The following is a 16,293-nucleotide window of genomic DNA, read 5'->3' as shown; positions in this document are numbered from 1 at the left end:
TGGTTGGTGCGGACTCGGTGAGCCGAAGGGCCTGTTTCCACGCTGTTTTTGTTAAACTAAATTGAACTAGCTTGTACATATGGATGGGAGTAGGGACACATGCTTTTGTAATAAATGTATGGGAATACATTATCAATTGGTTTTGTTATGATTTTCTAATGTAACAATGTCATTTGACCCCCAGGTCATTTCTCCGCCTAGATCAGTAGTATCTGTTATGACATGGCGCTCTTGATATATTTTCAATGACATCTCGTATTTGCTAGTCAAAGGCATCATTTATCCATTACAACAAGTGAGGAAACATATTGAACTAGACACTGGGGCTTAAGGTAGACCCCGTACAACGGTACTTTCTGCGTTTTGGGGAGGCCTACACATTGGATTTCACTGACAAAGTTGCTTGAGTACCAAATACAAGTTAAAAAAATATAGATGGTGCCAATCTTAAGTAAAAATTGTAAAAGCTGCAAACAGCTAGTCAGGCAATAACAATTGAATGTCTCGATTGTAATCGTGCATTATCTTTCTACTGACTGGATAGCACGCAACTGTACCTCTGTACAGATGATAATAAACTAAACTAAACTGTAAACTGCAAAAAACGCAGAAACATAGCAGAATGAACGTGCAAAACATGAAGTGCACAGAAGGTCATAAGTGACAGGAGCAGAATTAGGCCATTCGGGCCATCAAGTCTACTCTGCCATTCAATCATGGCTGATCTATCTCTCCCTCCTAACCCCATTCTCCTGCCTTCTCCCCATAGCCCCCTGACACCCGTACTAATCAAGAATCTGTCAATCTCCGCTTTAAAAGTATCCATTGACTTGGCCTCCACAGCCATCCGTGGAAGTGAATTCATCACCCTCTGACTAAAGATTAAATTTAATGATCCAATTTTAAAATTGAATATCAGCTCACAGTTCTTTATAGTTTAGCAGGGATGACCGCAGGTGAACGACTACAAATAGGTGTCATGCGAGGAATCATAAAAAAAACATAAATAATCATAATGTGCTAGAGGAATTCAGCGGGTCAGCTAGCATCCGTGGATGGAATATATGAATTTACTGGACTGGCCACCCTACTATTCTACTGCCATTTTTTCCTGCTCAAGATTCCAGCATCTGCCGTCAGCATCGTTGTATACCCTACAATATTTTGCTGGCTTTTCACAGTGGGGCCAGCAAAGTGCCATTGGCACAAGAGCTGCAGCTGGAACACCAGCTGTCCTTTGAGCCAGCAGGGCTGGTGCTTATCTGACATTAAAAGTGGACTTTGCCCAGCCAGCCTTCATGCCATATCGTCAACACCACACCATTGGCCGCGACATGAGTTATACAGCATGGTAACAGGCCTTTCGGCCCAACGTGCCCATGCCGACCAACATGGTTAAAAAATATATTAAATCATACTCCTGGAACTAACCTGGAAACAATGAAATTGGCAATGTTTTCTTTCAAGAAAATTCAGGGCAAGCCAGGCAAATTTGTTTGTATTTTGAAGTAACTTAATTATAAAAGGCAAGTGAAAGAAATGGTAAGAAAATGCTAGAAATGTGCCATTCCAAAGACAAAAATAAAAGGCACATAAACCACAATGTAGGAGAAGTAACAACTGATCAATATGTTAACTAGTGTCTTGCATACAAATAAGCACAGATAACAGTGAATTTTACTTCACTCAATTGTCTATCACACACCTTATGTGCTTTTGTGATCACACTGGCTGGTGCAGCAAGTCTGTCATATTTTTCATCTTCAAGCAGCACGTCCTGTTACGTCTCAAGTTGATGGGTTCATAAACCACTATTCCAGTACATTTGCTGGATTTCCACCAGTGAAGCTTATGTCAATGGATCCCTTTGAATCATCTCCAAAAGATGACAACAGATTTTCCTCAACTCCAAAAGCAATATCCCAGGTATGTTTAAGGATTACATACTTTGTTCTCTAGTTGGAAAGGGAAAACAAAATCATTAAAAAAAACACTGTAAAGCTGTCGCCTCTCCAATAAAACCTGTAATCTTTACCAAGTCTGTAGTGTTGCCGAGAGTCTACTTTGGCTGTTTTTTGTTGATGCAGATTTTAACATTCTAATTTGCTGTTTATTTAATTGTATAAAAAATTCTCAGATATATTCCGGTAATAGCATGGAATTTACTCATTTGGATTTCATTTTCTTACGATTACATTATTCTAGCTTTTTATAAATAGCATGAACCCTAAAAGAAAATTTTAAATTTTACAAAAAGTGCACAAGAAATGATCTGCAGAAACCAAGTTAAATTTTGGAACTTAGAATTTCCAATAAAAAGTTATATTATTCTTAAGTAAAATGTATTAATGGACACTGGATTCCAGTGAACTAATTGTTCTCAACCAACTGTGCGGAAAACCCCCCAGAAAGTCATGATAACCAAACAGCGACTCTTTTCAAGACGAAGGTATTTATTCACAAAATGCTGGAGTAACTCAGCAGGTCAGGCAGCATCTCAGGAGAGAAGGAATGGGTGACGTTTGGGGTCGAGACCCTTCTTCAGACTGATGTCAGGGGGGCGGGACAAAGGAAGGATATAGGTGGAAGGATATACTCTTTTCAAGACAATCTTCCTCGTCTTCAGAAAGGGGGTTGTTGTATCATTACCATTCAGCAAATGACCTCCTCAACAATTGAAGTTATAACTAGTTACTCAGAAATTAGCCTGCCTCTAACCTACTTTAATTATAAAAATAGAAGGAATTATAATTTAGGTAATGTGAGCAATCCCCTCACAAATCCACAAGACTTTAAAAGAATTGTAAGATGTACTGTAGTGGACAGGTAGAGAAAAGCATAAAACAAAAATAAATGTCAGCAAAAGGATGACATTAAACGATTCAAGAGATGATGGTACAAGTCTTTTGCACCGGCAAGTAAACATAGCTAAGTCAAGGGAAGGTGTAAATGAAATATCTGTTTTTCAGGTAAATTGTAAACGAATCCCCTATCAAGCTACCATGTTTTTGCTGTATTGTAAAATATATTTCCACTTGCAGATTATATAAGACTTTATAATTTTTTGAGTTGATTTATAAGAAAATGCCATTTTGTGTTCCAATTACTCTTAGCTCAGTTTCATTCCCTGTTTAACTTCTACCATCTTTTAAAACCTGGACGTTACAGTTTTCAGGCTCCTGTACCTTCTTCCTGATGGCAGGGGTCAAATGAGAGCATGGCCAGGGTGGTGGGGGTCTCTGATTATGCCGGCTGCCTGTTTGAGGCAGCGACTCCATTAAATCCCTTCGATGGTGGGGAGGTCAGAGCCGGTGATGGACTGGGCAGTGTCACCATCACCATCACCATCACCATCACCATCACCATCACCATCACCATCACCATTCCTGGCAGTGTGTTCCAGGAACCCACCACCCTCTGTGTAAAATCATTTTCCCCGCACTTCTCCTTTAAACTCTGTCCCTCTCGCCTTAAACTGTGCCCTCTAGTCTTTGACATTTCCACCCTGGAGAAGAGTCTTGCAATTAAGAAGCAATCATTAACTCCATCAATATATGGCTCTTGTGGTGGAGACAGGCAGAACAGATCTATTTTTTGAGCCTTTCCCATGTTTGTCAACCATAAATGGATCATTAAACTCGATGAGTACTGTGTTCTATTTGTTGGCTGTTACTAAGTTGATTGTTCAGCTGAAATCGCTTTGTTTCTCAATTTGGTGGTCTTTACCAGACTAATTGCTAATGAAGGCGTGCAGCGTAGGTTTACTAGGTTAATTCCCGGAATGGCGGGACTATCATATGTTGAAAGACTGGAGCGACTAGGCTTGTATACACTGGAATTTAGAAGGATGAGAGGAGATCTTATCGAACGTATAAGATTATTAAGGGGTTGGACACGCTAGAGGCAGGAAACATGTTCCCAATGTTGGGGGAGTCCAGAACCAGGGGCCACAGTTTAAGAATAAGGGGTAGGCCATTTAGAACTGAGATGAGGAAAAACTTTTTCAGTCAGAGAGTTGTGAATCTGTGGAATTCTCTGCCTCCGAACGCAGTGGAGGCCAATTCTCTGAATGCATTCAAGAGAGAGCTGGATAGAGCTCTTAAGGATAGCGGAGTCAGGGGGTATGGGGAGAAGGCAGGAACGGGGTACTGATTGAGAATGATCAGCCTTGATCACATTGAATGGCGGTGTTGGCTCGAAGGGCCGAATGGCCTCCTCCTGCACCTATTGTCTATTGTCTATTGTCTATAAGACACTTTCCTATTTCAGATCGGCTCTTCTCCTCTGACCCCAGTAGTTTGGGAAAGGTTGTGCGTTTGTCACTAACCGTACAACTAAGGTCAATCTAATCAAATTTCAAACACTGCGTACAACTCCATGAAGTACATTTTGTATGGCCAACCAGGGATGAATTTCAACATATTGCAAGGGATTAAATTCAGCCCAACAATAAAATGGAAAACAAAAAGAGGACCATCTGTTCATTGTTTTCTATGGCAGCATATAGTTTCAATTATCTCAATTTAAGCATAATGTTTTCAGCATCTGTACAATAATTTGAAAATTTTGTTGGATTATTTAACATTTTGTCCCATATATCCTTTTGTGTTCTTAAGTGGTACAAGTGCATACAATTTTCCAGATGTTTCAATAACTATTTTTACCTTGGGTAAGATCCATGCTGCAGAGCTACCTGAAAAGACATTCGATTGTATAGCATTCTTCTCAGCATTACATCGCTGAAAATTTGATCAAAAAAGGTTTTTAGATCCTTTCGCATCGTTCAGAAACAACACGGGCAGCATTTTAACACAGTTGGTAGAGCTGCTGCCTCACCGCCAGAGACCTGGCTTCAATGCTGACCGAGAGTGCTGTCTGCGTGGAGTTTGCACATTCTCCCTGTGACCGCGCTGGTTACGTTGGGGTGCTCAGGATTCCTCCCACAAAGATGTGGATTTGTAGGCTAAATGGCCTCTGACAATTGTCCATCGTGTGTAGGGAGTGGATGCAAAAGTGGGATAACAGAACTAGTGTGAATGGGTAATTGATGGTCAGTGTGGGCCGAAGGGCCTGTTTCCATGGTGTATCTCTAACACTAACACTTTAAATTCCAATCCCCAGCTCGTCACTCTTGAGACTATTGCCTCAGAGCCTTCTGGGATGATGACTGTCCTAATAAAATGCTCGTTTTGGATCACTGCAAGAGAACTTGAGTCACATTGTGTAGGAAGGAACTGCAGATGCTGGTTTGCACTGAAGATAGACACAAAATGCTGGAATAACTCAGTGGGACAGGCAGCATTTCTGGAGAGAAGGAATGGGAGATGTTTCTGAAGAAGGGTCTCGACCCGGAACATCATCCATTCCTTCTCTCCAGAGATGCTGCCTGTCCCGCTGAGTTACTCCAGCATTTTGAGTCACATCATCCTGGGAGCGGAACATTGGCCTTCCCAATACAAAACTGCACTGAGATGTATGTTGAGTGAAGGATTTATCTACCTTTACCTTTGTGGGCATCACCCTCAATCCACTAGTCCATCCACGAACTGACCCTCCATAACCACACTCAGGTTAAGCATCCCCATACTTGATCAGACCTCGTCACCACCTCCCACTCCACCCCCTAAAATGAAGGCGTCCTAGTGCCCTGTCATTGACTGCCCGATTCTTGGTCTCCCAATCTTTTGCCAAGCTCCAGATCTACAGGATGTGGGAATTCGATCTCGATCCTTTACATTTGTATGGCATTGGCTGACTTAGTTCTTCACTAATCTGTCCCAAATAGAGGTTTCTTCTAGAAGCAAAGAACTGCAGATACTGGTTTGTACCAAAGGCGGGCAAAAGTGCTGGAGTAACTCAGCAGGTTGGGCAGCATCTCTGGAGATAAAGCATGGGTAACGTTTCGGGTCTGCTGAAGCACTTTCATCACTTTGTGTCGATCAGATATTTCTTCCACTCAGATTTTAATCCATAGCATTTCCATTGTTGCTTTTATGGTTTGTGCTCTGCTAAATATCTTTCACCTACAAGTTTGCAGATTTGGTTTCCAAGTCAGTTTGTAGTGCTTTTTAAACTGAATGCATTTATTTATTTAAATACTGGAGCAATTTATTGGTATGGCCTTGACTTGTGCATTACAGTAACTGTCAGATTTCAGTGCGCTGTCGAACAAAGAGGCAGCACAGGGACTAAGATCTAGATTTGAGATGATGAGAAATTTGTTCTCTCTGTGATGGTGAATCAGTGGAATTTCCTACTCCACAAAACTTCAGATGCCCAGTCATTGGTTATTCAAGTCTATTGGAAAATCATAGATTATTGGGATTGTGCAGGAAAGGAGTCCATGATATTCCACCTTGACAGAGTAGGATCAAGAGCAATGTGGCCCTGTGATACTCCTACTTCATATAATCATTGCTAAAGCAATGGTCAACAGAGATCAGATGAGATGGAAGTACAGCTGGCCAAGTCTCGCCATTTCAATCAAATAATGCCAATGATTCTGCTCAAATAAGCTCCCTTATCTCATTCTATTTCTCCTCTATTTGTTACTTTACCAATCTATTCTCTTTGTGTCTTTATTTGGTCTTAAATGCATCTATGGTATTCACTGAGACAGCAAACTTCATATTCTGAGTAAAGAAGTCACTTCTGAATGTTTTCGGTGATTATCATCTTATCTTTTCGGCATTTCATTTTGTTCCTTCCTGCTCATTGAACCACTTAGTAAAATCAACATTTTCCACGATTTTAAAGACATCTGTTGACTATTGGGCATAACCTTACCTTATGAGGATGGTGTTTCAAATGCTCTCTCCAATGCCTTCAAATCCTTTCAATATCTGCCAAGCAGAATTGCAGTCCACTCAGTTTCAACCCACTGCAGCATTATTTTTCTAGTTTTCATTTTATTCTCCCAGAAACAAACTCCAGGAATCAGTGGGTTAACATATAATGAGCGTTTGACGGCACTGGGCCTGTACTTGGTGGAGTTTAGAAGGGTGAGGGGGGGACCTCATTGAAACTTACCGAATGGTTAAAAGCTTGGATAGAGTGGATGTGAAGAGGATGTTTCCGCCAGGGGGAGAGTCTTGGACCAGAGGTTTAAGCCTCAGAATAAAAGGACGTTCCTTTAGGAAGGAGATGAGGAGGAATTTCTTATTCAGAGGATGGTGAATCTGTAGAACTCTTTGCCACAGAAGGATGTGGAGGCCAGGTATATTTTTAAGGCAGAGATAGATCGATTCTTGATTAGTATGGGTGTCAGGGGTTATGGGGAAAAGGCAGGAGAATGGGGTTGGGAGGGTGAGATAGATCAGCCATGATTGAATGGCGGTGTAGTCTTGATGGGCCAATTGGCCTAATTGTACTCCTATCACTATGACCTTCTGACTCATTACCCTATACTCAGGTTGTCTTCATTATGGTTTTATCACTACACTTAGCACCCAAATCACTTTGTTCCTCTATCTCAATTATACTTATTTTTCATGTGACCCCCTTATTTTTCTTACCAATGTAAACATTTCTCTGTGTTGAAATGCACTTCCCTGTTAAATACCTGCATGTGTAATCATCTTCCTGCAATTTGCTGCAATCATTCCTCAAATGATCCAACATTTGCTGTTGTCTGAATATTTTGCAATTGTCTTTTATTTTGATGGTGCCAATTTTGAAATACAAATTGTGAACAGCAATTTTAACATTGATCATTGTGAGACTGTGCTTCCCTCTTCTGTCACCATGAGGAGCAACTATTTATCGCATCTCCCTTTCTCATCCCAAAACCAACTCTATTCTGCCTGCTGCCATTAATTAGCAAGCCTTTCAGAAAGGTAGAAATATTACATCTATTGCACCTGCCTTCTCTGCTTTCTTTGATACATCCTCAAATAATTCAGTGAGATTGAGTGTGTGAGGTCTCCTTTCTGAAATGCATACTCTATTCATTAGAATAGATTTGATATATTTTATCCCCACTCATAATGATAGTCAGCCTTGCCTCCACAAGCAATACACACATCTTTCAGCATGTTGACAAATGTACAGTATATTTGCCATATCTAACCCACCCAGACCTTTTGCATTTCTTTAATATTTTTCCTCATTTTACTTTAAATATGAGTATATCTTTTCTAACCCATATTGCAATGGCATGCCTGGCTTACATGTCTCTCAGGTAAATAGTAGAGCAATTATTCAATATTTCTGCTCCTTTGTTATTACCCAGTGTAATTTAATCTCAATTACTGTAAATTTCATTAACATAGAATTTGCCACAATCTGTGACAATTATGAAATTCAATCCCTCTTTTTTGGAAAAGAATCCAGACCCACAATGTCGCCTCTCCACGTTCTCCAGAGATGCTGCCTGAGCGCCTGTTATTTAAGGACTTTCTCTTTATTCCCCTCTCTTTTGGATGACAGGATTGTGCAAATTTAAGAAGATGCGCCATTGGAGTGTGTAGGAATGAACTGCAGATGCTGGTTTATACCGAAGATATTTACAAAATGCTGGAGTAACTCAACGGGTCAGGCAGCATCTTTGGAGAAAAGGAATAGGTGCCCGCCTCTACCTTTCAGTCTGAAGAAGGGTTCTGACCCGAAACATCACCTATTCCTTTTCTCCAAAGCTGTGACATGACCCACTGAGTTTCTCCAGCATTTTGAGTCTGTGCCACTAAAGTCCTCAATTCTGTTATGTTTCAATACAATGACTTAAAATAATTTGTTCTGCGAGTACCCTCACTGAGATGACTTTGGCTATTTCCTATTTATTACTGGAGATGCTTTGACTCCTGCTATTCTGCAATAAGGCTGTGTAAATCATATAATGGCTTCTCACGTTCAATTTGGTTCCACTCCCTGCCGATTATGTTTCTGGAAACTGGTCTTGCTCGCTACAGTGCCTTGCCTTGAACTATTTTGAGACCTTTTAGATGCTCACAGGATCTATTACAGGTATTCCCATCCACAGTCCATTCAGACCCACAGCAAGTAAATCAGAGAGAAAGAAACTTGAAGTGTCAAGGTTTGACACTGTGATGATCCTTTGCATCAAACGCCACTCCTCAAACAATTTTCTGTAGCACTAAGGGAACATTATCTTGCCGGAAGTCTAGTTTTTCCAATCTTTCTTGCCCTTAATCAAGGGTTTATTTCTTGCCCTTAATCAACAATGCAAACATATCGTTTTTTTGGTTCAAACTGCTAGAAGAACTGCTAATTTTCTCCAAAACTGGTCCTGGCCTCAAGGATGTCAGTGGTACTGATCCACTGGCCAAGCTAAATTGTTACAAAGGTCTCAGGTAGCATCAGCCCCTTAGACCCTCTGTTTAGCTCTGTGTTGCATGAGCCATGATTAGCTCGGAGCTGCTGAAAGCATGAGGCGTCTCATATTCTCCCATGATGATTGGAGACATTTGGAAACTGTCAATCCAAATTAAAACATTTTAAAAGCATAGAAAAAAGATTTAAAGTGTTAAAAAAAATAAAAAATTAAGTTAAATAAGCAGAAGCAGCTGCAATCAAATAAAGACACGGTCATAATCAAAAATACATAACTACATTCTATTTTTAAATGCTTAAGAAGGAACTGCAGGTGCCAGTTTATACTGAAGAAAGACACAAAGTGCTGGAGTAACTCAAGAGGTCAGGCAGCACCTCTGAAGAAAAAGGATGGGTGACATTTCAGGTCGGAACCATTCTTCACATTGGCTGCATGAACCGTTCAGCTGCTCCAGCATTCAGGTGCCACAGGTAAATGAATGGCCCTGTGTGCCTAATGCGGTGGCTGTGGGTGAAATAAATCGTAAGGGCCAGGTACAGCCTGGAACCGATGGCAACTTGAGTGTAGAGCGGAAGGTTGGAACTACACTGCAATGCATAGGTGCAGAGGTCTGGAATGCACTGCTGTCCACTAAAGAGCTTATCAGAAATTCTCTGCACACCCACTTAGAGCAAAATCCAGACTACTACATGGTCATCCACCTGATAATCCACCTGCATGCACAAGTGATTACCACATAGGTATTGTGTGTCATAGGTCATACAGCATGAAAACAGGCCCTTCGGCCCAACTTGCCCACACCAGCCGGCATGTCGCATCTACACTAGTGTCACCTGCTTGCGTTTGGCCCATATCCCTCCAAAACTGTCCTATCCATGTACCTGTCTGAATGTTTCTTAAATGTTGCGATAGCCCCTGCCTCAACTACCTCCTTTGGCAGCTCGCCCATGCACCAACCACCCTTTGTGTGAAAAAGTTACCCCTCAGATTCCTATGAAATCTTTCCCCGCTCACTTTAAGACTATGTCCTCTGGTTCTCGATCCCCCTACTCTGGGCAAGAGACTCTCACAAGTGTGTTAGTCACTCACCGGCCCATGTCGAATGCTCCAGTCACCTGACTTCCAATAATCATAACTCATACAGATTTTGTCACTGTTCATCTTGAATGTTTCCTTTGCTGTCTTCCTATGACTTTTATGACTTGCCAAAAAATAAAGCATGGTTAAATATCGAGGTTTGAGGGAGCTAAGAGTAATGGTGGAACACAGAACAGCGTAGAACCGGAACAGGCAGTTTGGCCCATTATATCCGTGCTGAACATGATGCCAAGTTAACCTAATCTTCTCTGTCTTCATGTGATCCATATCCCACCGTTCCTGCATATCCATGTGCCCATCGTAGTGTAGTTTAGTTTAGAGATACAGAGTGGAAACAGGCCCTTCGTCCCACCGAGACCGCACCAACCAGCGAAACCCGCACATTAACACTATCCTCCACACACTCGGGACAATTTACAACATACCAAGGCAATTAAGCTACAAATCTACTCCAACTCTGTACAGCCAACCCCCTGTAGTCAGGATTGAACCCGGGTCTCTGGTGCTGTCAGGCAGCAACTACCACTGCACCATTGTGTTGCCCTAAAAGTCTTTGAAGGCAGATTATTATCTGAATGGTGTCAAGTTAGGAAAAGGGGACGTACAACGAGATCTGGGTGTCCTAGTGCATCAGTCACTGAAAGGAAGCATGCAGGTACAGCAGGCAGTGAAGAAAGCCAATGGAATTTTTGGCCTTCATAACAAGAGTAGTTGAGTATAGGAGCAAAGAGGTCCTTCTACAGTTGTTCAGGGCCCTAGTGAGACCGCACCTGGAGTACTGTGTGCAGTTTTGGTCTCCAAATTTGAGGAAGGATATTCTTGCTATTGAGGGCGTGCAGCGTAGGTTTACTAGGTTAATTCCCGGAATGGTGGGACTGTCATATGTTGAAAGACTGGAGTGACTAGGCTTGTATACACTGGAATTTAGAAGGATGAGAGGGGATCTTATCGAAACATAAGATTATTAAGGGGTTGGACATGTTAGAGGCAGGAAACATGTTCCCAATGTTGGGGGAGTCCAGAACCAGGGGCCACAGTTTAAGAATAAGGGGTAGGCCATTTAGAAAGGAGATGAGGAAAAACGTTTTCAGTCGGAGAGTTGTGAGTCTGTGGAATTCTCTGCCTCAGAAGGCAGTGGAGGCCAATTCTCTGAATGCATTCAAGAGAGAGCTAGATAGAGCTCTTAAGGATAGCGGAGTCAGGGGGTATGGGGAGAAGGCAGGAACATGGTACTGATTGAGAGAGATCAGCCATGATCACATTGAATGGTGGTGCTGGCTCGAAGGGCCAAATGGTGATCCTATCTGTCTCCACCATCACCCTCACCTGCAGGTTTCAAGCTCCCACCAGACCCTGTGTAAAAAAACAACTTGCCCTACACATCCCCATTTAAATTTGCCCCTCTCACCATAAAGCTGTGCCCCCCAGCCCTTGACACTTCCACCTTGGCGGAAAAGGTTCTTCTGACTGTCTACCCAATCCAATGCCTCTCGTAATTTTATATACTTTTTTGTACTTGTAAATACTTCTATCAGCTTTTATCTGGAGGCGAGGAAGATTACTAAAAGGGCGGCATGGTGGAGCAGCGGTAGAGTTGCTGCCTTACAGCGAATGCAGTGCCGGAGACACAGGTTCGATCCCAACTGCGGGGGCTGTCTGCACGGAGTTTGTACGTTCTCCTCGTGACCTGCGTGTGTTTTCTCCGAGATCTTCGGTTTCCTCCCACACTCCAAAGACGCACAGGTAGGTAGGTTAGTTGGCTCGGTAAATGTAAAAATTGTCCCTAGTGAGTACAGGATAGTGTTAATGTGCTGGAATCCCTGGCCGGTGCGGACCCGGTGGGCCGAAAGGGCCTGTTGCCGCGCTGTATCACTAAACTAAACTAAAGAAATGAGAGGGAATGAAGTACAAAAACATAAGGAAGTGTGAAAAGATGAATGGAATTGAAACAAGGCACATGATTAGAAAAGCGATGGAGAATGAAGACTCGCTTTGGCATGGTTGAAAGAAAAACACAAACACAAAAACCTGGTGAGTAAGAAATAAATAAAACTGCAGAAAACGTAAGTTTTGCTTTACAGACTCATTAGTACTAACAGTTTTGGTCACAGGGAGCTTAGGATTTAATTTTTTAACAGTGCATCAAATGATGCAAGAACAAAGTAAGAACTTGTAACTAAAGCATCTTACCCAACTTATTGTAGGCATTATAGGTGTGCACTGCAGTATTCTCAGGTTGCAAGGCAGAGCAGTCCATCTGCAGAAAGGAGGATGCCAGTTACTTGCTGAAAATGTAACAACTTCAATCTTTTCAATGTATAATTATAGACAATTCTCACATATCCTTTAATATCACATGACATGCATTATCACAATGCATCTTGAATATTAGAGTTTCACAGCAGTATAAAACAGACAACATGAGTGACACATCTTTGAAAATAAGCACATTTTTCATTTGTTACTAATAGGAAAGCAAGTGAGCAGAAACAAGCAGAATGGACAATTCAAGCATGAAATAGTTACACTTTGTGGATAGGCTTTAATGTATGTTTCCATAATGGTGCACAGTTTCTAACGTAGTCATGTGTACATGTAGAGGAAAACAGCAACCCAAGCAATGTGAAGTAGTTAAAGAAACGTAGACTAATTATCATTTAATTTAATCAATTCTGTGGTACTTATTGTTGCCCAGTACTTCGGAACAAAACTGAATTTGATGCCTCCCTCCCATCGGATTGCACATCCATTTTTCCCTGCTGTCCCCACCTCTCTTCCACGCCCCCCTCCTCTTGCACCTATACCCCTATCCCTGGTTTTACATTTCATCACTCATTTTCCTTATTTATCATTGTCTGCTTTTCCTTTTTAATCTTTGTCACTTCCTCCACCCATCCGTCAACCAACCCCCCCCTCACCTGTATCCACCTCCTATTTGCCAGGCTTTGACATCCCCCCCCCCCCCCCCACCTCTCTTGTCCAGCTTTCTCCCTCTATTACAATCTGAAGAAGATTCGCCACCCAAAATGGCGTCTATCCATCCCCCCCCCCCATGGATGCTGCATGACCCGCTTAGTTACTCCAACACTTTGCTCAGATTAGTTACTGATTGAAATAAGTTTTGATTAAATAGGATCCTCTCAAACATCTGTTTTCTTCACATTTGGTTAATCAGAACTTGGAAAATCAATAAATCAAAATGCAAGGAATTGCAGGTGCTAGAATTGTAGCAAAACGCAAAGTGCTGGAGTAACAGCGGGTCAGGCAGCATCCATGGAGGGAGTGGATAGATGACATTATGGCTGTCAAGGATGCAGCAATTAAACTGAAGATGAGCCAGAGGCTAGAAATGTCACACTGATAACTTTGGATGGTCTTGGTTTGGAAGAGAGTGCAGAGAAAAGAAAAACAAGTCGTGGAATCATTTTGAAATGAAAGTGAGAGATTCAGAACTGAGCTGTCATCAAAACGTGAGCCAGAGATGAAGAATGAATAGGATTTGACTGTCGTCAAGAAATATGCACCGGATTATAGATGTGGCAAATAGGAAACTGGTGGGAGAGCATTGGAATAAGTCAAGAGGACAGGCAACAAGGGGAAAGAGGAGCATTACAGGACCAGGGATGGAGTCGGGAGATGTCACCAGAGTAGAAGGTGGTACACTTGGTGACGGAGCAGCAGCAGATGACAACATATCTTGAAGCTAACTATGAAAGCGAGTAGCCTGTCTCATCTTCAGAAGGCTGCTGGGGAAAGTGACGGGACACTTGGCCAGAAGATGTGGGAACTGAAGGTGATCTCTTCCCATTACTTCATTGGCGAATATGACAAATCAGAGACATTGGAGTTGGTGACTGAGATGTTTTGAACCTGTATATGGAAACAAGTTTTGATAATGTCAACAAGGAGCAGCATGTAGTCACAAAATAGACGAAGAGCTATAGATAGATACTTGGGCTGGCGCTGGCACTTCAACATGGCTTGCCGAGATGGTTTCAGGATGATCATGGGTTAAATTCTTACCCCTGAGGATCAAATGAAGAATCAAATCCAGGGAGTGTCAAAGGTGTTGCCTTCTGGATAAAAAAATCCAACCTCCTGCCCAAATGACCAGCCCTTCATTTCTTCATTTAAATTATCAATACCATGCACTCAATGATGAATGATTGTGAATGTGCATGATTCAAAATTCATAAAAAAGAGAATGAAAATTAAGGAACAATAGGAAAATAAATTGTGAATACGTGCACTTTTTTTTTTGCAGGGATTTAGTTTAATAGTTATACCAACAAATCTATAATTTTGTACAAGAACCAAGTGTTTACTAAATACTACCAAATTGTATGACCTTACATTTGTGGGAATAATTTAATTTACTGTTGGCAGAGTATCAAAGGGCAACTGTGTTTTAATTCGGTGCAAAGGTTGTAGAAACCTGACGCACTAAACATGACAATGCTTTGGAAGAAGTTAGCATAACAAGAGAGTGAATGGTTAGTGTGCTGTCAGAAAACGGATCCACATCCCCTAATTATCAGGAATCTCTTTCAAAGAGAAACTGACAACTGTTAGGCCAAATGAAATGTCGTCTAATTATCTCCTGTATGGTGGACTTCAAGGATATGCATCTCAATGTGACTTAGTGACCAAGTAAAAAAAGGGGCTGTGAATTATCAGTCAACACAAACTTGCAATCTCAACTGACTGCTGCAAGGTTATACGGTTTCATTTTGCTGAATCTCCTTTTATTGCACTGTGCACAATTTGCAGAAAAAGTTGACATCGTATACAGGTTCCCACAATGAGGTGTGAAGGCTGATAGAAGTGTATTCAATGGTGCTCCATTCCCTGATGAGCTGCCAGAGTCATTATATGAATGGACCAGTTGATGAGTTGATGACTGATAAAGGCAAAACAAGCAGCATTGGTAATTCAAGGAAACATGTGCCACCAGGACAACACAAAGCACTCCCGATTATAACTTTAACAAATAATGATCAATTTTTCTAAAATCCCAAATAACAATTATTGCCAAGACTAAAATTTCCTTGGGAGATTTTACTGTCCACTGCACCACCTTTCTAAAAAAAATCAATACTAAAATCGTCATTTTTTTTAAAAATGTTGGTTTTTGTGATTGTGTGTTTTATTGCTTTCTTTTTATTGCCTCTCATTGTTGACAGTGGGTAACGTAATTTTGTCCGAAAACATGTTTTTGGATGACAATAAAGCTACTTATATTTATACTTTTCCTCAAGGAATGAAAGAATCTCACATTTAGCCAAATACTGTCATGATAATATTGCTGTGCAAATATTATTGGAAAAGTATCCCTTTGTTCTCAGGAATCTAAAATTAGGTCTCACCAGAATGCTTCCCAATATTTACCACAGTGGAATAAAAGGTTATGAGGTAATAAAATAAAATAAATCGTCACCAATTCTCAAAGATGGTGCATTACGAAGCATATCACTTTGTTCTGCATGTTTAAGCATATTTTAAAAGATGACAGCAATTAAATCTATAGAAATAAATTAGGGATTGATATGATCAAAGTGTTTGACTGCATATTATTTGGACTGAATTCAACAATACATTGCAGTTTACAGTTGATTTTGTATTACATAAAATACTTCCAAGTGTATTTTCTGTTGAGATATTTAGAGGGTTTGTTTAAATTAAAATGGCTGAGCTAAATGATTGAATAATTTGAAGAAACTCAACCTGGAGGTTTCCTATATCTTTAATACTAGTTTTTTCCAATATAAAATAAACAGGACCACGGGTAGTCATGGAAGATTCCCGGTAAGTTATTTTGTTTGAATAAGCACCTTTAGATAAAACAACTTAATTCATCCTGGCTGAATGGAACACAAAACTGAGTGAGTTCTGTAATTGTGCTTAAA

The 16,293-nt window shown here is 41.1% G+C and overlaps 1 protein-coding gene across 1 annotated transcript in view; it reads right to left on the bottom strand.

The window, feature by feature from the left end:
• Window positions 1-1,791: 1,791 nt before the first annotated feature.
• The window catches only part of LOC144594191 (uncharacterized), a 52,051-nt gene continuing 37,549 nt past the window's right edge, over window positions 1,792-16,293 (bottom strand). The window contains exons 3-5 of the mRNA XM_078400378.1: window positions 12,578-12,644; window positions 4,665-4,739; window positions 1,792-1,955 (exon numbers count right to left, since the gene is read on the bottom strand). Of these exons, the coding sequence (XP_078256504.1) occupies window positions 1,812-1,955; window positions 4,665-4,739; window positions 12,578-12,644 (286 nt within the window). The 3' untranslated portion in view covers window positions 1,792-1,811. The remainder of the gene's footprint in view (window positions 1,956-4,664; window positions 4,740-12,577; window positions 12,645-16,293) is intronic.

Source organism: Rhinoraja longicauda, chromosome 6 (genome assembly GCF_053455715.1).
Source record: "Rhinoraja longicauda isolate Sanriku21f chromosome 6, sRhiLon1.1, whole genome shotgun sequence".
NCBI classification, from domain to species: Eukaryota; Metazoa; Chordata; class Chondrichthyes; order Rajiformes; family Arhynchobatidae; genus Rhinoraja; species Rhinoraja longicauda.
This window is presented reverse-complemented; position numbering and strand designations above follow the sequence as displayed.